The following is a 22633-nucleotide window of genomic DNA, read 5'->3' as shown; positions in this document are numbered from 1 at the left end:
TCTAGAAGAAATGACTGTGATGGCCTTGATATGAAATAAACCGTCTATTGTTGCATGGTTGTAAAATCTTTGGAATTGATAACAACAGAAAAGAGATGATGCAAGCAGTCAGTTTAAACAAGATCATCTTCTGTTTGTACAAAACAGGGTGGACTTGCCAGCTGGGAAAGGCTTGGCTCTTTCACTCATGTTTTGCAAGAGATTGAGTCTGACTTTGGACATGCAATGTCATTAGTTCTGCATGAAAATCTTGGCCCAAGTTTTTAGCAAAGAAAAGAAGTCCCTTTCTACCAAAATATCTAATTTAATCTGAGGACTGTAGACAAAACCAATGAAAATATTTGAACAATACAAGTTGTATGTAATTACAATATAATGAATTTTGAAGCAGAAGGGGTTGTAATACTGGAACGGTATAATGAGTTTTCAGTATTTTGGCTGCCACTTTGAATGCAGTCTCTCTCTTAATGTTTTTATTTTATACCTTGCCATTAGGATGGTTGCTGTTGAGTGATTTCCACCCCACTCCCCTTTTTTGCGTTGCTTGACTTTTCTTAATGGCTGTAGTGACAGTGGCATAGTTCCAAATATTTAATTAAGAATCACAAAGCTTATAGTCCAGAAACCTTTGTGAATATTGCATCACCTAGCTTTTATTCTTTTCTCTTAATGAAGAGCGCTAGGCTGTGAAATAATGACCACCATTCATCTTCTGTCCTGAGTTAACAGTTCAAGCCATTCTGCTTCTCCTGGTTGTGATTATATGGGTTACATCTCTGGCTGTCCTTGTAGCTTCAGTGTAATAGCTTACATTTTTACTGCTAACAGTTGGAACTGATCTACGGTAAGAATCTAGCTTTGCTCTGTGCAGATTTGCAGTAGTGTTTTACATTGATCTGGCCAGAATGTTTTGAGAATTCTATTTCAGAGTGAAATTCCAGAAAATATTTTAACAAATTTTTTTTTTTGGCTCAGGCCATCATTGCCAAGTATGTAAGCTTATAAAGGATTCTAGGTTTATTGGTTTCAATTGCTTTGAGTTGCAGGAAAGGTGCTTATCTAAACTGAAAGCATATCTGTCTGTAGATGATTTACACAGAGAATACGCTGAGATTCATTTTGTCTGAAAAATAGGAGGAGGAGACTGATAATGGATGCAAGGTTTGACAGTGCATCTGGATTGTGGCCAAGTGTAAATCTTAATGATTTTTTTTTTTTTTTTTTTTTAAATATAACCTCCTGCAGTGGACCAAGAAGTGAGAAGGTCTGTAGGGTGAAATGTTTACTCATGTTCTTTAGGGTACTAGTCTAACATTGAAAGTTTGTTCAACTTTCTACAAAAGAGCCTGGTGCCTTTTAAAAACATTGTGCATTAAGCTTGTATGTCGAAGTTGGTCAGATCTATGTTAGCAGCTACATGCATTTAATCAGTTCTAAATTAGTAACTAGAGTAGAGTTTTATAGCTTCTGCCCTCCACAAGATGTACTCATGCAGCTGCATCCTCTCTGGCAGATGCAAGAGAAAGGATTAGATCCTGTTTTTCTTGTGGGTCTTTCAAGAGATGCTTTCTTACTTACTGTAGTTGTGATATGTTTTTTGCAGTCCCCTTGCATCCTATTTAGGCTATTGACATGAGCATTTATCACCAGAGGCACAGGAAACTTGGAAAGGCACTTGTTAAACAGTATTGTGACATGCTGCAATAACTAGTAACACTTGCTCCCCCCTCCACCCCTCTGTGTTTAGTTAGTTTGTGTGGCAGCCCTTTCTTTAAGGTTAGCTTCATGCTTGCCTCTGAAACTTGCTCAATCTCTTTCTTTCTGTGAAGATATTTAAATAGTTACAAGGAAGCAGGAGGACTTATGGTTTTCAAATCACTTCACAATTTTCAGGACTTATTAAGTAATGGGGTTTCAGAAAAGTTATTTCATTTGTTTGTATAGAATAGGCATAATGTATTAATTGCTGGGATTAAAGAATGCTGTTCTTTAAGGCTTTTGATTGAAGCGTTCTGGATTGAAGTGATTCTTCCTTCTGGAATTGATTGGTCTCAGCTCTATTTCGTGAAGTAAATTCTTTCCTTCAGCACAAAGCAAAAGCCTTTGAAAACCAAGCAACACTAGCATGTGCATGTGTTAATCCCATTCTGTGCCTGTGTTCAGACACTGTTATTCATACCTCATAAAATCTGAAGTTGTTACTGGGAAGTGGCTCTTACACTAATTTAATCAATTAAGCCAAAATCTAGGAGGAGTTTACTGTGCTTTTAAAACCTTTTGATATTTCCACAAAGATTTTTTGGAACCACACACTCGATTAGAAGTCCCAAGAAATACTATTCCCTGCCTGCAACATGCTAAATCCCCAATTACTGCACACTTCAAACTAAACACCAGTTTTCCTCTTATTGGAGAGGTTGCTAATTGCATTTCTTTTAATACTAATCCAAGAATTTCAAAAGCATTCTGCGGACATCTGAGCCTCATGCAACTTCAGCAGGAAAGGTAGAGCTAGGTAGTCAGACTTTCTCACTGGGAATCAATTTTTATAGGGTTTTTTTGAGTGGCTTTACAATCTGACTGGGAGTTAGCTTTGAAAAAAAGCTGCTGCGGGATGTTTGGCCATTCAGGTGATAACTCCACCAGTTTCATGGGGCAGCACACAGGGAAATGAATATCCTAATGCTTAGCCCATCACAGTTTACTCCTTCCTCATATTTAGACAGACTTGATTTTCTCAGTGTCGAACATGGATCAGACCAGAAGGTAGATTTTTGGAGTCTCTCTTGGATCTTCATAAATAGATAACTTTAAGTTTCTTCATACTATCACACTGGTGCTTGTGGGAGCAGCCTTTCGTGAGCATAGTCTCGCAGGCACTTCTGTGAGTGCTCCTGTAATAACAAAGGTTTGCGGAGGATATCAAACAGCCGTGGAGTCCACATTGTGAAGGCAGAGCTTTTATTAATTTATTTTTTTATATAAGACTTCAAGGTCCCTGACTTTGTCCATACATTTCCACTCTAAGTATGTTTGATTACTCTATTAAATGGAATCCTTATGGGGGATTTGGTGCCAACAACACTGAAACCTGTTAGCTGAAACAAAAAACATTCTTTTTCAGGGAAATTAGAGGACTGACTTTTGAAATTTAAGTGCTTGTCCGTCTGTCTTTCTTCAAATAGCCTCCATTTAAGTTTTTAAATGTGTTGTGAATACTCTTCCACATAAAGAAAAAAAAATGGGGTTGTGTTATGAGGGGTTTTTTTAGGTGAAGTTCCTGCTGGCTCCAACTGTAATGGGTTGAAAATGCCACAGTCTGCTAGCTAGAAGAATCTACGTTACTAGGCTTCCCTTAAATCCCATTCCTGCAGCCTGCAAAAGACATCTAATGTTTACAATTAAAGTATCTTGACTACGGCTTCTGCATGGGTTCTCTGCTCACTGAGTTCTTTGTACATGATGGGAGAAACACAGTGTTCCAAAATCACAGAAAAGAGTAGAAATTTTTTTGAATCTTCCTTTTAAAATTTAGTAGAGAAAGAAAAAGTAAGCATATCCTAATGAATGCTGCTGGTAAGGTAGCAGTAAACTTCTGCATTGCCTGGCGTATGAACCCTGGCTTTGCTTTTGCAGACTTCATGATAGCAAGGTCAATGCTCTTGTCTGCCTGAACTTCTTTGGTGTCATTTGGTTTTGTGTGTAGTTTCTAATGTGTGTAGGTGTGCCATTTGGGAATCCTGCAGATAGCACCGGTGGTGATTTTTGTGCAAATCTTTTCCAGATTTCAGAGAGTTGTTAGGTAGAGGTGCACTACTGTAGCTGTTGACTTGTCTCCAAAACAACTGAGTTTTAAGCAACTGTTTTAAAATGAGAACCACCACCTGAAAAACATTTTTCTGGGTGGAAGTGACATAATGATTTAGCTTTTCCTGGTGTCTCACCTTTTGAGTCAGATGTGGTAGGGAGGAGTGAAGGGCTGTGAAAGCGCAAAGCCAGAGCAAAGCAGAGCCTGTTCTTTGTGCTTTGCATTAAACAGATGTCAAAACTAGATGCCTTTCTGAGAAATGAGTAACAAATGGCTACTGAGGAAAAAGCCCTTACGTATGGACTGCATTAAGACCTAGTGTTAGTAGGCTGGAGTATTTTGAAAAGTGAGTAGGTAAAGGGTAGAGGTACCTTTCTTTAAACTAGCAGTGATATATGTGGGTTGGTTATTCACAGGGGAAATGAAAAGGAGAATGCAGGTTTACAGAATGGGAATTATAAAAGTCTCAAGCAGATGGGCAAAGGGTTCCATTAATCTTTTAATACCAACTCTTTCATTAAGAGCACAAAGTCTCTTCCACACCTGCAGAAATCATAGTAAAACCTGCAGCTTTACAAACCCTGTTAAATCCTTCGACCTGTTCAAATGTTTTCCTAATGTTATACTGAAAGTAGAGTTTATTTCAGAGCAAAAGAGTGGAGAATTTGGACCTTAATTGTAGGCAGCAGTGTTTGGCTCAAATACTGTCAGATCCCAAATAAACTACACGATCTGTTTGCATGAAAATAATTTTAAATACCCAATGTGCAACAGCAGAGGCCTCATTTTTTTTAATATTTAAGAGGGAACAGATTCAAATCCAAGCATAATTATTTATATAGTAGAAACCTGAAGAAGGGGGGTGTTCCCCAGGTACATTGTAAACTTTGAGGAGTCAGTGTCCCCTTTTTGTCGGTGTTTCAAATGGCTGTTGAGGGTGAAATTCTTACAGATAGATGGCTCTTGGTACCTTTTGGTTTTTTTGGTTTTTTGGGGTTTTTTGTTTGTTTGTTTTTGTTTTTTTTCTTGGAAGTTCAGCATCTGTGGATCAGGTCAGACCCACCGATCTCAAACCTTTCAGAGTTTGTCTCTATTGTCTAACTGTCTCTATTTTCCTTGTCTCTTTGGCAGATCACCATGGAGTAACAAATACGATCCTCCCCTGGAAGACGGTGCCATGCCATCTGCTCGCCTGCGCAAGCTGGAGGTGGAAGCCAACAATGCCTTTGACCAGTACAGAGACTTGTATGTCAGTTCTACCATACAGAGCCCTCTGCTTTCTTTGTTTCCTTCAGCAGGCATGCAATACACACAATGAGTCTAAAATGTGGTCACTAGCTGCCTCTGAGAGTGGCATACCAATGTATAGCAGAAGAAGAAGGGTAGGCAGCCGCTGATCTGCTGTTGGGAAGTGTATCTGCTGTGGTTTCACGATACGAAAGCATGATCAAATTTGTCAGCTGATGCTAAAGGCAGATGCTGAGGTGCTTTCCTGCCTTCCATCCCCCCTTTAACAGATTAATGGCATCTTTGTCCTGAAATGACCTGTGTTCTCTTTGATCTTGACTAAGTTCAGTCTTAAACCACCTGCTTTTTCCATTCCCTCAAGACTGTACTCTCTCAAAATATCTATCTATATATATATAGCAGCAACTTTCACATCTTCCAGTAAAATGACAGGCGCTAGTATACTGAAACGCAGCAGTTGTGTGGGGATTAATGTACTTCTGCTGCAAGGGCCACTCTCTGATGCTTGTTTTAGGCCTTGTCTGGTTAAAGAGGTGTAAAGCAAAGGAATTAATAGAGCATGTGAAGGATAAATGTAGATTAGGCAGTGTCTTTTTTAAAGCAGCAATAGAAAACTGTCGGGGTGACTTGTCTTGAACAGTTTTTCTAAAAGGTGGGACTGCACTGGTCTTGCATTGCAGTCACATCCAAGGTCTTGAGATGTGATCAGGTTGAGGTGTCGTCTTTATAGATTGTGGTCTCCTAAGCAGTGATGGAATGGAAATAGTAATGCTAAATCTAAAAAGCAAGTGTGTGTTGCAAAGGAAAATGAACTTACTGCTTTATCCAGTAATAGGATGCTTTCTTACTGGAGATGCCTAATGACTGTGAAAAAGGTGAACAAACTTCATTGCTTCTTCGTGTTGCCCAAAAATGGAGATAAAACACGTCCTCAGATGTAGTTCATCATGTGTCACTGTACTGTTGCAAAGCTAACAAAAGCAGGTTAAAGGTACTTTTCTTCCTAGATTTTCTTCTCATTTTAAGATGTGACTTGATGTAAGTGTAGCCTGTCCAAACACACTTTTGTTACAGGTATCAAATTTTTACTTATTTTCATGCATTATTTTTGTAGATATCCAACTTCTCTTGTAAGTAACAGTTGTTATTGGTATCTGAACTTACTGGAAGAAAGGAATTTTGCATATGCAGCAAAGAGAGGTTTGCAGTTACTCCCCAGGTGCAGAACAGACCAGGACCAATAGGATTTTAAATAAACTAAGAAGAAAATGAGTAGGTTTATAGAACCAAGGTTGTCTTTTTAAATCCCTCTCTGATCAGATGACCGTGAAGTCACGGCTGGATACAATAACATCTTTAAAGAGGTTTCATTTGCTGGTAGGAAAGCGTGGTACAGGTTACTCGCAGCTGTAGGTGAATCTGCTGAACCCTGTTCGAGGGGTGGTACAACAGTAGTCTTAATATATTGTATGGAAGTAAAAGGCAAGCTTGTATCAAATTTCATGTTTCAGTTTGTCAGTCCAAGTTTTACAGGCAATACAGATTTTACAGAGGGGATATGGGGGGATTTCTCACAAAGACTTCATTCTCGTGTCATCAGCCGAAATGACAGAGGCATTATGGCTTGCAGTGTAGTCAGACTAGATAAGTGCATCTGTCAGCACAGTACGCTTTGATGCGTGTTATGATCTCAAAAATGTGTCAGAAAAAGAGAAGGATGGCTTACGTTTTGCTGAATGGTGTAAAAATTGTGGCATTTTTGGAAAGAATTTGCAAAGTTAGGGAAACTTAACCTGACCATTTGAAAGGTTCCTCATGCTTGAAATTGGAAATGATTTGTACTTTACCTACAACAGAGATTTGGATAGAAACATGCTTTTGTTTTAGTAGTTGGACTCTGCAGTTTTCTTAATAAGACAATTGGATTTTGTATTTTGACAGCAGAAGCTTAATTTTTACTTGGAGATCGGAGAGGGGGAAAAATGAGGTGGGGGTAACAAGTGCCAGCTTTTCTCACTGCTGCTTGCTGGTCTTGCCAACTTATCAGGTTGGGAATGACTGTAACAATTACCCTCATTAACAGCTGCTGAAGCCATGTGGGAGTCTGAAGTGTGGGGAAGGTTGTAGTGGGAACAAGATGGCAATTGCAGTGATGTAATTTCCATGGTCTGCTAGAGCTGGAAACTAATACTGCGTACCCACTGTAAAGCCAGAAGTAGGTCTGAGCCATGTAATGTTGATTAAAGGTGTCACTGGCCTTCTGGTTTGGCAGCTTGCAGTGCTGGGGAAGGAGTACCCGATGCATCGGTTCCAGGACAAAGTTATCAGTGTCATTTCAAATTCCAGAGCCAGTTGACAACAGAGGTTTTCCAGCATTGTGAAATATTTCAGGCTCATTTGAAAGTGTTGATGAATTAAAAAGATAAGAAGCGTGCTGGCAGTCTTCAGTACCGTATCTTTAGTGGAAATTATGGTTTCTGTTATATGGGAAGATTTATAACAGGTCCACCTTCCAGTAACGGTGTTCATTTTGTAGGCAGTGTGCAAAAAAACTTTCTTGAATTGACCTGCAGAGATTTTCCTTGTCTATGTTCATTCTGATGGGATTGTCTGTCCAAACAGACTGTTCATAGGTGACACCGAGCTAATTGATACTTCAAATGACAAACTCTTCCTTAAAAAAGCGAGTTTCAGTGCAGTGGCTGTTGCACTGTTAGACTTTCAGCTTGCATTGCAGATTAAGAGGATGAAAATGATGCTGAGAGAGAAGCCTCAGATCTGACACATGAGGTTCTCATACAGCAGTCCCTTAAGAGACTGTTCTGTCCCTCTCTCTACAGGGGAGAGAATGTTTTTGAACTACACCTCTAACCGCAGCTATGCTGTGTTTTATGGTAGAGAGGTAACAGTTAATACAAAAATAATCTTATGTAAGCAGTCATTCACAGAGAACACCGGGCCCCAGTGTGCTTGAATTTCCTGGGCTGTTAGACATGTTATTCCTATAATGAGGGTTTCTGCTAGGTTTTTCAAAGCAGTTTGTGGCTTTGTTTCCAGCCTTGCTGGGCTAAACTGCTGGATCTTGTGCTTGCAGTCATTTAGCCAGTATGGACTGTCCATTGCAGAAGGATGTTGTGTATCTTAATGCCTTGTAAGCACTTGTCTCTGAGATGTTGCTCTGCATGGTGCTTGCTTCAGTCCCCAGCTCTAAAATACATCTTATACTGGTCATTCCAGCGTGGAGTGGTAGAGGAAGATCTTTCCTTTCTATAGAAAAATAAGTACTGTTGAGAATCTGTCCTATTCCTACTCTGCTCTCAGCACGTGGTGCAAGCTTCCTCTGGATTATCTCCAATTTCACCTTTACACACACTAAGTGGTAATATCTCACAGAGTTCATCTCGGGCGTCTCCCAAGACTTCAGATAGTTTCAGTTTTTCCTTGTGTCAGTCCCATTTGGCCCACACACCATTCCTTTTTAGATTTGTGTTTTAATCAGGTGTGGTAAGTATCCACCTACATTTAGTGAGTCATTGGCATCTATTTGCCATTTCCCAAGGGGTTGGCACCTGCTAGCGTGGGTGTTTTGAGGGAAACAGCTTGTTACGCATTTGTTAACAATTTGTGTGAAATAACCCATTCAGATTTGCTCGCTGGTGAGTAGTCTTAAATTTTAGTTTTGTCCTCAAAAGCTTATTGGCCAGCACACTGAGTGACTGTAGTCTGAAAACAAGTTTGGAGAAATCTTGTAATATTGTGTGGAGTTGTTTCAAATCATGAAAGCTTGAGAAGAACAACTTTGCTGAATCTTCAGTACCTCTGAACCAGCGCTGAATTGTTCCCTGTACGTGTCTGTTTTAATGCAAACTACCTTTAAGTATCTCTAGAGTTGCCCACCTTTTATTTCTGGAGGCATGTTCATGTCTCTTTGGGTTAAAGAGAAATTATACTAGGTTTTAACTCCCTCTCTATATTATGTATGTTAAACAACAAGCATATTTCTTGGTTATTGGTTTTACCAAAATGCATGTCACTTTCCCAAAAAACAACTGTTTAATTTTGATCTCCTGCTGCCAGGTTTAACTCAGACACTGCCTGAAGCTAATGCCCTGGTATGTTTTTGTTCAGTAGGTTATTACTCCCAGATGGAAGTCTAATATCTTACACCATTCAGTTAGAGCCTTGGCTCTCCACTTCCAATATTGTGAAGATAATTTCTTCAAACACATGGTTGTAATTTATTGCCCTTTGCTTGACATGTGTGTGCAACTGATTGAAATCAAAGCATAATGAGGACCAGGGCATCTGGTTAAATCTATCTATTTTAGATTCTGTGTTCCGTTGTTTTGGGTTGGAGATAATCAGTGCTTTAATTAAGTCATCTAATCGCTCTTTGTTGTCTGGAAGAAATAATTTCTGAAGTGATTAAATAGACCTCCCTGGGGAAGGATGCTGCTGATCTGAATATTTCTACAAATAAGATGAGTTTTGGCAACTTTGGACCAGTTTAGTAAGCTGACATACATTTAGAAAGCTATTACTTTGTTTCTTGGGTTAAGTTGGATTTAGTGGTGCTTTTGATTTTTAACAGCTTTTAAAAAAAAAAAAGATAAAACACTCATCTTAATTATTCTGCTTCTGAAAATGTTTTTATCGATTAAGGTTTTGTGTTCCCTCAACAGAGTAAGAAATGAAGCCTTTTGAACTTCTGCCTCTATCTGTGTCTTGATGTTGATCCATTTTCAATTTATTATATTAGAGGTCTGGACAAGGAATTTGGTAGGAACTGAAGGAGGTCTGGGAGAGGATTGACCTCTAAAATATCTTCATTGTGTGTAATCCTTTTATTATTGAATTTTGGATTGGAATCCAATCCAAAATGGAGTTAGTAGGCATGTGCCTTCCTTCAGGAATATGTAGATTCAGGAGCCTTTTGCTAGAGAGTTTGCCAGTAGTGAAGTCCCAGTGACAGGGCTGACTTTTTTTTTTTTTTATGAGTGTGTTTAATCTCACTGAACAGCCTTGATTTGCTGAACCTCAGGGATGTCTCATTTTGACTGTGTGGCTTGTTGCCATTGAACTATGTGCTATCGTCTCTACTACCATGTTCAAATGCCCTGTAAGCTGCTGGATAGCTTTCCCCTTTTTAGCTGTTTTTACTTTTTTTTTCTTAGTTTATTTTGGATTGTGTGCTTGAACCACCTCTGATACTAGCCTTCGTCCACTTGACAAGAAAAAATGGCAAACCTCTATTAGTGCTGCCCTTAGACTTTAACTCTTTTGGAGTGCTGCTATAGTTTGTCATCTAATTTCTCCTTCCCTGCCTTTGTATGTCCCTTTATGTGGTCTGATAGGCCATGAGATCATCTGAGTGGAGTTCATTCCTTGCCAATTTTGAAAAGACTTTGCTCTTCTCGCAAGGTTTGTAGCAATTGCTGTATTTATGTTTGACAAAATTTGATTTATTTTTTGCATAGAACAGCGCCGATTCCACCAAGTAAATAAAAGGAGAGCACCAGATGTAAGAGGCGTAATTAATGTTTTTGGTTTTAGTACAGCTTGCCAGTGCTCGTGCCTGTAGGTGTGCATGGGGGAGCAGTTGCTGAGCTTCAATTCCTGCAGCCTGCAGTGCAACTTTCAACTCACAAAGTGATTAGGCAGCTGTGAGCTCTTTATATAAGCGTTCTGTCTGTTCTGTCTGTGTTTAGATGTAAACCTAGTTTGCCTAAACTAAAAACCCTTGGAAAGCTTTGAAGTGACTTTATTGCCATTAGCTCACTGTTCCTCATTAATGGTTACTAGCCCTTTGTGATGGCTTTCTCTTGGGCATGATAGTTACTGTGGTTTTCACAGCAAGGGCTCTGCAGATTGAATCCAGATGCATTTGTTATGCATCCTAGCACTAAGGAAACCTGACTTTCCATCTCACTGCTGGCTAGGGTTTTGCACAATAGGGTGTGACATCAGGATTATGTCATCTGTGAGATTCTTGCCTCCGGGTTAGACTGATAAGTACAAGATGAAGTCTCGTAAGACAGACCTAAACTGCCAAGATGCTTGCTGCTTTAATGTTTGTGTGCTTTTGAAATTACAACCATGATGTTTTCCCAAGGAAATTGTTTAGATGTAAGAGTAAACAGAGCAGTGTTGGGGTCCCTTCCTTAACTTGCCCGCGGGCAGCTCAAAACTCAGAACAGAATCAATATTGAAGTTGTTGATATGTATTACACAGATTAGAGCAAATTTAGAAGAGAGGAAAAAATTAAGCATACTGTCATGCTGTGAAAACTAAAGTAGTTGCTTTTCATCTGATTTTTTTTTTTTCTTTTTCTTTGGGTGCTTCATTTTGGAGCAGCTCTGTACAGATTACATTCTTCTTTTCTGAATCTGAGATATTTGGTGGAGGAGGAGTTTTTCCCTTGGGTTCCCACGGTTCTCTGTGATTACATAAAATCTGAACACTGGAGAGGGAAAGCTTGTATTAGGAGGTCAGCACTGATGATGCAGCACTGTCCTCAAACACCACTCTGAAGGTTTTAAATCCCTAGTAAGCAATTACTTGCATGCTTTCAAAAATGGAGAGAGACTAGATTTTAAAATGTCAGTTTATTATGATCTGGAATTTTTGAACTGATTATCTCTAACAATACACGGCTGTGCTTGCACTTAGAGAAATTTACCTCATGGTCTTGCAAATGTACGGTGTTTTAACGATGGAAAATTGAAGCGACTTAAATAATAGCCATCTTGTAGCATATCTGATAAATGCCTATTTGAAGAAAGAAGTACGTCACATGAAATCTGTACTCTGTGCAGACTTTGGCAAACTTAATACATGACATAGAAGACTTCTGCTGCTGTCTTTCCCCCTCCTACCCATATTTGAATTATAGCTGGCAGAGTCTAAAATGTGTCAGACTGTCGGTGGATGAAGCAGTGGGCTGTCTCTGCAGAGCATGCTGGTCAAACGGATGGGTACGGGTGAAGGATTTGTAAGCAGTCGGCACTTCCTGGTAGTTAATGAACCGGTTATGCGTTTGGACATGTTACAAAGTGACCCATTGTCTTGCTTATTAGGTGGTTAATGGAACTGTTTCCAGGTGACTTCTCAAAAGGGATTTGGTCATTAGTTTCCATCTGCCAAGAGCAGTTGGATGGTAAGGAAAAAGTGAGCAATATAGGTTTTTTTTTTCAATAATGAAAGGTACTAGAATGGGAGGTTCTGGGAGATTTTTAGCCTTCAGGATCCCATTGTTTGGATAGTGTTTTCCTTCCTTGCAGAGTTCTTGCACTGCACAACTCTGCTTAGCAGTTTGAGTCATCCCACCATGCTCCAGATGTGTGCTTTTAAGTACAACTGGCATTGAAGTTACACGTACCTAACTAGATTGGTATGTTTGCTCGAGGGATTTTTGCACCTGTGTATGCTGGAAAGAATTTCTGTAAAATACCTGTACAGAGTCCACAAGCATACTTTGGGCTGTGTTCATAAAGTGTGGTGAAAAACAGCTGGTCTGAATACACAAACATTGTACCTTCTTCATTTTAAGTATTTAGGTAACATTCTGAAAGTGTTATACAGTTGCACTCCTGGGACCAAAGAAGGAGGGAGAGAGGAATTGTAAATCATCTGTACTCATGCCAGTGGAAGAAGTGTTACATCCTGGTTAGTTCCTGGTACCAACCTGTCCTTTTTAATAAAGAACAGGCTCATGAGCCTCATTACTAGAAAACTGGATGGAGGACACGGTCAACAAAATTATTTAGTCACAACTCTGATCTCTTGATGTTGTCCTGAAGACTTTTTTTTTCCCCTCACTTGAGCTTTGAGATTGCAGGTGATTTGAATGAACACCTTAGCAGTGTTTTGGGTTTGGTGGAGGGTGGGTTGCTGAAACTTGCCACTTCCTTCATATTTCTGTTGCAATTTATGTGCTAGTTTGAAATGACAGGGTGCAGGCCTAGGGGAAGGACTGGGTGAAAATTGTGCCAAGTCACCTGCCATTACAGTCATCTGTTTTAATAATAGTTGAAACGTCTGCTTCCTCACCTAGTGTTTTAGGTAATGTTTTGGGGTTGCTGTTAGACGCTAGCTTCTCACATTGTGACTTCAGTCGTTGTCATTCTTGTAAAAACATTTGTAGCTGAATGCACAATATTTTCCTTTGGGGTAGGTTTTTTAAATGACAGGTTTCTTGGAAGTTTGTTGATCTAAATAGATGGAGGCATTTCCCTTTCTATGCTGAACTTCTGAAGCTGGAAGAAAGAGCTATGCAACCTTTAGGGGAAAAAAAAAAAAAAAGAAGAAAATATATTTTGCTGCTTTAAACGAGCCAGTTTGAAACACTGTGCAAATCTTTTGAAGGTTTGCATAGCCGGTCTGAGGTTCCAGGTATTGGTACTTTGGCATCAGGGATTTGTGGCTTAGTTCCGTGAGAACCATAAGCCAGAGACACTGGGTGGGTTTTTGTCTCTGGCTCTCAGTTACTTACTGGAAAATACACAAGTGTTTTTATGGATGAGTGATTTGGTTCTGAAGTGTAATTGAAAGTCATAGCTTGTTTTTATTGCTGTGTGGTGGAAACTCATTTTCTCAGTATAGGGTCCAGTATTCATCTGCAAAGCTTGTGAGAAGTAGACTGCTATCGGGAAAGTTACGGTGCCTTTTCTGATCTGTCCTTTAGTGGTAAAATGAAGTGATTAATCTGTCCTCCTTTCCTGAGGTCTATGCTGGAAGCTGGAGGATTTCCTCCCCTATCACATCTTTCTTGAAGTTACGGCTTTGTTCTGGCCACAGCCTCTCTATTTCATGAATACAGCTCGAGTTCCTTCAGTTTCCATCCTGTGTCTCCACCCGCTTAAACTTCAAACACTTCATAAAGCTTTGGATCACTCTTAGCTTAAATATTTTCTTTTATTCTTGCATTTGTAAAGTAGGTCAGTCTTAAGTGTGACATTTTTTGTATAAAACAGCTTTTTCCAGGAGTTCTGTGGTTGATGAGTAACGGATATAAAACTTAAGTGTTTGATCATGACATTAAAACTAGAATTGATTTTGAGTGAAATGCCATTCTGAATTTTGTAAAGAGAATGAATGATTATGTTGGGCCTTATGCCTTTTAGTCACCTTCCTGGGCAACTTTATAAAAAGCGATTTCACCAGAGATGGAAGAACACTGGCTGTCCTCGGAGAGGACAAGGGGTATCATTTGACAGCATTTGGGTTGTTAATAAAGGGACATGACAACCATGAGACTATGTTTTTTCATCATTTTATAACAAACTTTTGTCTGTATGTAAACCCAGAGTACATCCTGGAGAGATCCGTGTCCCTAAGCAGAAGAGGAACAATCACTTTGCTTTGAAAATGGTTTATCCTTTAGGGATGTTTCTAAAGTACTCCAATACGAATTGGAGTTTTCTTCCTACATCAGACCTCTTGTACATTTCAAAAGCATCTGCTGGTTTTTGTGCTGGACCTCGGATGCTTTGGGAGAGGACTCGAGCTTCTAAAGAAGACATTGCCTTTTACGATTGCTGTTGTGCGGGACAATAACTTACCATGAGCAGGGGTATCCAGAACGGGTGATCAAAGAAAATTGTTTGATCTGGGAGCTACATAGTGCTTTCAAAGTGTTTTGCTGCAACTGCTGCATGTAACTTTGATGGGCCTGTGCTCTGCTTTGCCCATCCATTTCTTTAACAGAGAAGATACCAGCCTATGCCTTCCAGAAACCTTTTCCAAGCTGGTTACCTCTCCTGCCTGAATTTTAATAACTGCTACTTTTTAATCTGTGGTGAAGGGGTTTCTTGGAGGTAGTCCAGCCTTCTTACAGCAAATCCAAGTTCATGAATGTAGATTTAAATTCCAACCAATCTGTCTGTCATCCAGTTTTCTATTATATAGCAGCCAATGAACCTGTCACACTTCTTTATTTTTCTTGAAGAAAACAGGTTTCAAGGAATGTTCCCCTCTCCAAATACGACTTTCCTGGGTTTAGATAGTCTTCAGAAATCCTACTTCAGTGCATTTTAGTTGCTGCGTGAGGAAAAGTAAAATCTAATGTAGTGATCAATGATATATATTTTTCTCCCCATGAAGGAGGAGTGAATTTTTGAAATGATTATATATTGCTGAAGCACAGAGGAGGCTTTGGCTAATATATATCCCAGCGTGCCTTGGATTCATAATGGTTCAATCGCTGGCATTGTTGTTTGAGTTTCAAGATACTGGATCTGGCTATGGCAAAGCAACTTTATTGAAATAGTATGTTGGTATTTAAAACAATATTAATACTATATTTGATTCATTAAATATACAAAGGCAAGTTAAAGCGTTTCCATGTGTGCACTGTTAGTTCTGGCGGGAGGTTCTTCAGATGGTTTTATGTGGTTTCAGACAACATTTTAGCACATTCTTAAAATACCCACAAAAGCCTTTATGTAAAATCTCATAAAGGTGAACCACATAAAAATTATTTTTTTCCTGTTTCATGTCATTAGGATCAAAGTACAGTAGGTAAGAATAAATTTCCAAAAACCTTGTTTCGGACCCTCTCTTAATTAATGTTTCATGCTCATAGCAAGCTCATAAAGTGGGTAATGGGGAAACTGTCTGTACACACTGTAATATTCTCATTGGCTGCCAGTTCATTTTGAGTCAATGCACTTTATATGTGAATATTAATTTTTTTTAAGCAAACTTGGTCTGGAAATGGACAATAGCCTCTGCTCTCTGGCCTTTGATTCACGCTGCCCTTTTGTCAAAGGAAGGGTCAGTTAGATTGGAACCAAGGTTCGCTGCGGGACTGAAATTCCCATTAACTGCATTAACCAAAATCCATTTGTGAATTCCCCAGGGGATATAAAAAGGGTGTTTGTTGGTGTGTTAGGTTTAAATTGCCTGCTGGAAGTCTGGCTTTAGTGTGCCTGTGGAGCAAAGGGCTTTCCTTTTTTAATGGTGTATTATCAGTGGCTTGACAAATGTCATAGGACAGTGCTGTGTATGTTGGTTACTTAAATGCCCAGACTAAGCTTGGTGATGAGTAGCAGTAGTCACGCATTAAAAATAAAATGATGTGGTGAGTTAATATGAAGTCATGTACCCCTCCTGGGGTCAGCATTGGTTTTGATACAGACTTGGATACATGCAATTAAAAAGAATTTGGGCTCTTTTGATGACTCTGCCTTCTTGAAACAACATACTGGACTGATCTGTAAGTGCAGAGAACATGTTGGAAAATTACCTATGTTATATGCATTAACTTCCCAATATCTTTTCTCCTGACTTGCAGAAAGGATGGGTTAGTGTTCTTGAATCTACAGTACTTCAAGCTAATACATAAAGTCCAAAATGCACAGTAAATCAAATCTGAAGTGCCACTAACAACTGTCAGGCTCGTGTTTAGAAAGGAGGGGAGCATGAAGGTGGGAGGATTCAACAAGTTTTTCATGTCGGTGATGAGTGATACTTTCCTTTCTTGCAGAAGAGGAGAAACATGCAGTCACTTGCAGATCTAAGTGATCGTCTCGCTCATGACAGTAAGAGGCAGGAACATACAATGGTTTAATCTGCGTGACACTCTCTCAGCTTAGCTGCTGGGAACTGTCAATCATAGTAGCTCCTCATGTGTCTTTGGATGATGAGCTTTTGCTCTCCTCCAGATAACGAATTCTCAGGTGTTTTGTCTGCTTTAGGTATGTACTTCTAGAACAGTAGTATGTGCTCAGAACAGAAATGTCTGACTACTGAAGCTTTGTGCTATTGCTCTTCTGGCTCAGCTGAAGTTGCCTCTCCTCCTTTCCTTAGCTCTTTGCAGGAGATGGTGATTGCAGCATGAGTTCATCACCAAGGTCTAAGAGTTGTGCACCGTGAAAGAGTATTCCCTTTTGCTCGATACTCCTTATGGCTGTTTAGTAACTTGATGTCGTGGTTTAACCCCAGCCAGCAATTAAGCACCACGCAGCTGCTCGCCCCCCCCCCCCCCCCCCCAATGGGATGGGTGAGAAAATCAGGAAAAGAAGTAAAACTCGTAGGTTGAGATAAGAATGGTTTAATAGAACAGAAAAAAAGAAACTAATAATGATAACACTAATAAAATGACAACAGTAGTAATAAAAGGATTGGAATGTACAAATGATGCGCAGGGCAATTGCTCACCACCCGCCGACCGACGCCCAGCCCGTCCCCGAGCGGCGATTCTCTGTCCCCACCTCCCAGTTCCTAAACTAGATGGGATGTCACACAGTATGGAATACCCTGTTGGCCAGTTTGGGTCAGGTGCCCTGGCTGTGTCCTGTGCCAACTTCTTGTGCCCCTCCAGCTTTCTCGCTGGCTGGGCATGAGAAGCTTGAAAAATCCTTGACTTTAGTCTAAACACTACTGAGCAACAACTGAAAACATCAGTGTTATCAATATTCTTCGCATACTGAACTCAAAACACAGCACTGTACCAGCTACCAGGAAGACAGCTAACTCTATCCCAGCTGAAACCAGGACACTTGAGAATGGAAACAGTTGGTAAAATGCTGTGGGTTACAGTTTTGGTTTTCTAGAAGCCAAAATTGCTGCTTTTGCATCTTTCTTCCTACAGTGTTGCATTGTTTACTATTATTTTAAAGTGTGTCTTCCATCTGGCACATAAGGAGCCTAGTACTAGTGTTATAAAGAAGGAGTGGGGTTCTGCAGATGTTGTTGCTTTGTTAGTTTTCCAAGAGTGTTATTTTGCTACCAGAAACCTGAGATTTAGGTAGTCTAGCTTACTTTCTGTTGTATACTGTATCTGAAGCTGGACTAATATGTAAACCTCAACAGCATCCCTTCATTTCGAAGAAGCTTGGTTTCAGTTCAACTCTATTTGCAATAAATCACTAAGTCAGCTTCACACAAACTTTTGAGACAGCAGCATAAAGCTACTTACTTGCTCCCTTTTGTCTTAATTAGCGGACTTTGTTGTTAAGAACTTCCAGACTTTCCCAATAGTGACAGAAAATGAGGGGGGAAGGGGAAGAACAAACTGTAAAATAAAGCCTTAAGTGTTGGCCTACTTTGTAGCTTATGCTTTTACCAGCTGTTATAGGTAATTGGAATCAGAGGAATTGTTTGCTCAGGTACTGCAGAAATCTGTAACTAGCTCTGTTTCTCACTATGCTTTTATTCTCCTTTAGAGAAATGTACAGTTTTTTGTAATTAAAGTCTCTGTATTATAAAATGATTTAAACTGCTGTGTTTCTAGGTATATAACTGGTGACAGTGTGCCGTCTTAAAAGAAAAACCCTTACTAGGATATAGAGATTCTGCTTATTTAAGATTATTATTGATATCTGACTCTGGCTTGGATCCTGCTTACTTTTAACGTGCTTGTTGGATTGTGTCCTGCAGGTATTTTGAAGGTGGAGTCTCTTCTGTCTACCTCTGGGATTTGGATCATGGTTTTGCTGGGGTGATCCTCATTAAGAAAGCTGGAGATGGATCAAAGAAGATTAAGGGATGCTGGGATTCCATCCACGTGGTGGAGGTTCAGGTACAGCCTCTGGGGCAGCTGATATACCTAAGTGAAAACAAACCCCAGTTAATTCCAGACAATTAACGAGCACAGGTGTTCCACTGAACAATGCAATATTGTGTTAGGGGCTGTAAACTTCTTTCCCCTGTTAATTTTTGAAAATTCCCTGAAGCAATTTGGATAGAGATAAGTCAGGGCTGTAATCAAAAAGAATCCCAGAAGAATTGAAAGTATGTTACTTTCTGTGCATATGATCCTGAGATTAGGGGTTTTTTTTACATAAAGGTCTACAGATAAATATCACTAATTAGGTAATAAACACAAGGTAATAGGAGGTGAAATTGCTCCAACTAGATTTGCTTTGGAAAATTAGGGGAATGTGCACACTTATCATTGTTTTTAAGAAACAGACTGTGCTATGTGAGTGGAGTTATACATGTCTGTCCTGTTGCTTGTGGGGTCTTCTAGGCCAGCCACCATTTAGTTTTTGGAGGGATTTTAACCTTTTGTCTCTATCCCTTTTTGTTATCCTTCCACTTACAGGAGAAATCCAGTGGTCGTACTGCTCATTACAAGCTGACCTCCACAGTGATGCTGTGGCTGCAGACTAATAAAACTGGTTCTGGTACCATGAACCTTGGAGGGAGCCTTACCAGACAGGTATGTCTGTATATTGGCACGAGCGTATGCTGCAGACCCAAGGCATGCCTTTCCTTATTTATATACCCAGTAGCCCCAGTCAGGCACAAAAAGTTGATTTTGTGAGGTGTTGTATAAACATCTATTCTCCTGCTGCGTATGCAGCCCAGTGAAACAGTTAATGCATAAGTATGTAATTACCAGGAAGCCCCTTGAACTTTCCTTGATGGCAGTATAGCTTTCAATTGAAAATATAAAACATTCAGTAGGAGTTTAGACTTGCTTATAAGTCTTAGTTTGTCTTTTGGTATTGCTAAATTTTTATACTTCCATATGTGTTACCCAGGCAGATATTTTTATCCTGTCAGATTTGCCCACTTTGTTACTGGAAGATTCCAATAGGATTATAAAAATACAAGATGACCTCTTTTGTTATGTCTCTCTCTTAAAAGCCAGCTAGGCCGCTGTGAATGAACCTGTATTTTGCATGGACTATAGGATTCTTTTGTTCTTAAAGACGTCAGTTATCTTTTAGTATCCTTTAATATTTTTCTCCTGCAGTACCAGGATGCTGATTTTAAAAACATCTCCAAGGAAAAAAACAAAACTTAATCTCTTCTAAACATTTGGGGGGTTTGTGCCAGTGTTAATTACTTTGACTTCCTCTTGAGAGAGCCTTTTTTCGCAAGGAAGGTGCCAAACTGAGGACTGTTGGCTCTCTTAGTCTCTGACAGGCAGGATCTGCTGGACTTGACTTCACTGGGTGAAGATGCTTCTGCCCCAGCCACCTGCTAAAGATTGCCATCTCCCTACCTCATGGTGCTGATGAATTGCGGTTGCTTAAGATCTGGACTGTGGAAATCAGTGACTCGAGCAGAGTAATAAACTCTGGAGGACAGGAGGCATATTGTATGGTCATGAGTGACTAGAGAGATTGGCAGTAGCTAAAACTCCTTTATGAGACTTCCCAGGGCAGACTGTTGCTTTTGATACAAAGGACAATGCAGAGTCTGTTAAACAGTTCATGTTTTTGTACAGGTTTGAGCCAGGTGAAGGAAAGAAGGATCTGCGATTGCAGAGAGGAATTGAAATTGTGTTAATATTGCAGTTGCAGAAGCTTGCCCTAGACCTAGGTGATTTTTCTTCCACATTGTTGATTTACAGAAGAGGCTGATGGAAAAGCATGGGGGGGGAGGAAGGAAGGCATCTGGAGACAGTTTTGAGCGTTGCATACTCTTTTAAAATGTTTGCAGTAATTACACCCGAGTTATGGTGACCCGGACAAATATTTAATCACAGGCCTTCCTAATACTTTAAATCATAGCTGTGAAGTGGAGGCCAAGGGCTTGACTCTGGCCGTGGCCTTATGGTTTGTGAGAGCTGTGCCAAGGAAAACAAGAGTCTGTTGAGAATGGGTGTCCTCAGTACACCTTGGCCTGAACTCCTAGGCCTTGTTTAGTTTGACTTTCACTCTCTAAGCTTTAGTGGGGAGATTCATGCTTCTGTCATCATTTTAACAGCAGATCATTTAATTCATATGTGATGCATTAAAGCAGGGGCCTGCTTCCAATGTAAGTAACCATAAAAAAGCCACTGGGGTAATGATGCGCTGCTGCTGCACAAACAATGGAAACTCGAGTTTTAGAATTTAGCTTTGGGCTGGAGATTTTCTGTTTGCAGATGCCATAGCAGGCTTAATGGGACAGGCTTCATCAGAATCCACGGCAGAAAATGAAAATCTTCATGCTGCCTTGAGGTATGCTATGTGAGGAGGAGCTGTTTGTCTTGAGCCATTTATTTAGCTGTAGCTGGACTAAACTCCTGAGTGCAAGGATTTTACTTTGCTGTAAATCCAGTTTGCCACATCACCTAAGGACGGCAGGTTTTATTTTTACTTTTTGGTAGGCTTTTCATACAGTCTGCAGCAAACTGCAGGCACCGAAAGTAAGTTCTAGTTATCTCTTGAATGGTCTGTTATAGTTTTACCTTGATGATACCAGTAAGCTGATGTCCTAACCATAATTTTGAAATAATTTTGTCCATGGTAAATTGTACATGGTTTTGGTCAACTCAACATTTAAGCTACTTGACCACCTTTGATCCTAAAATGTGAATAGCAGATGTCCTTGTGTTTCAGTGGAAGCTTTTGAAGTGTTCACAAGCTTTGTAATATCCTGGCTTATAAACTGATGGCAGAGAGAACGTTTCAATGCTTTGAAAGGGAAGTCTGTTGAGAGCCATTACTTTGAAACCAGTTTCGCCTCATAGCTGCAAATCAGTTATTTTTCGAGTGATGACTGGAATGATTAACTTGGTGGCCAGGAGCAGGCGCAAAGGAACAGCTAATGTAATGCCTCCTAATTCACCACCTCTGGCAGCAACGAAGAGCTGGGCATGTCTTGCATTGAAATGCTATGGGGAGCATTTTCAACTTCATATGGAAACACTTGCTCAGTAATTCCCCTTTCTAATGTCTGCAGATTATGCTTGGTGCAAGTAACCAAGCAGTCCTATTTGTTCTGCTGTGAATGGACAACGTGGTAACGTGGTAGAGCTGAACTTGGATCTAGAAGTAAGAGTCTAGAAATAGCTGTCCTCTGCTGTCATTTCCTATTGGTGAAATATTGTTACCCTGCATCAGACACAAACATGGGGGTTTTTGTTGCCTTTGTCAAGACTATTTGGAAAAACTTGTTTTCGTGTTTCTTGAATATCCCCAGACTCTTGTTACTACAGGGCTTCCACTTAGGCTATTCCTAAACATTGCACTGAATTTGTAAGAATAATTTTTTTCCTCTCTCTCCCCAAGACACAGTGTTTTTGAGTATTCTTACACCTGGCTTGGGGCCATGTGATGTTACGTTCTGGGTATATACTACTTAAAGGTCATGTCCCTAGCCTATGTCTACTTTAGTGTCATACACTGAAAATGGACATATCTCTTCCAATTCATTGAACTACTACTTTTCATTGGTTTTCCCAATGCAGCTTTTCATGTGCTACAATAGGAGTTGTCTCTGTCTTTGTTTTATAAGGGGAAAGTAATTGTACAAGCATTGTATACTTGTAAGGGGACAGAATAAGGAAAGGGAGGGAGAGACATGGTAGATGGAGGACTCAGCCTGTTTTGGGAAGTTGAAAACCTCTTTTGTGTAGCTTTAGTTTATGAGAACTTCAGGCTTCTGCTTTGTCAGTTGGAAGTTTCTTTTAAAGAGCTGGAGTTACAGACTAATTGTAATAAAATGTCCTGTGATGTGTTCTGAATGGAGTTTTGGATTTTGGTTTTGTTTACAACATAAGATTTCAGATTCTGTCCTGATCCCATAGAAATGTGTGTGTATATACACACAGAGGTATACAACACAAAAACATAGGTATTGTGCTATATATTTTTTTACATAATTTGCGTATATGCATAATGGATTTATGTATG

At 39.8% G+C, this 22633-nt stretch overlaps 1 protein-coding gene across 2 annotated transcripts in view; it reads left to right on the top strand.

The window, feature by feature from the left end:
* Positions 1–22633, top strand: part of CAPZB (capping actin protein of muscle Z-line subunit beta) — a 71153-nt gene that overhangs the window by 38943 nt on the left and 9577 nt on the right. For both annotated transcript variants that reach the window (XM_069782385.1, XM_069782383.1), the window contains exons 5-7: positions 4940–5053; positions 18438–18579; positions 19105–19221. In XM_069782385.1, the coding sequence (XP_069638486.1) occupies positions 4940–5053; positions 18438–18579; positions 19105–19221 (373 nt within the window). The remainder of the gene's footprint in view (positions 1–4939; positions 5054–18437; positions 18580–19104; positions 19222–22633) is intronic.

This window comes from Haliaeetus albicilla, chromosome 4 (genome assembly GCF_947461875.1).
Source record: "Haliaeetus albicilla chromosome 4, bHalAlb1.1, whole genome shotgun sequence".
Classification (NCBI taxonomy): Eukaryota; Metazoa; Chordata; class Aves; order Accipitriformes; family Accipitridae; genus Haliaeetus; species Haliaeetus albicilla.
Note: the sequence above shows the minus strand (reverse complement) of the source record. Positions and strands in the feature narration are given on the sequence as shown.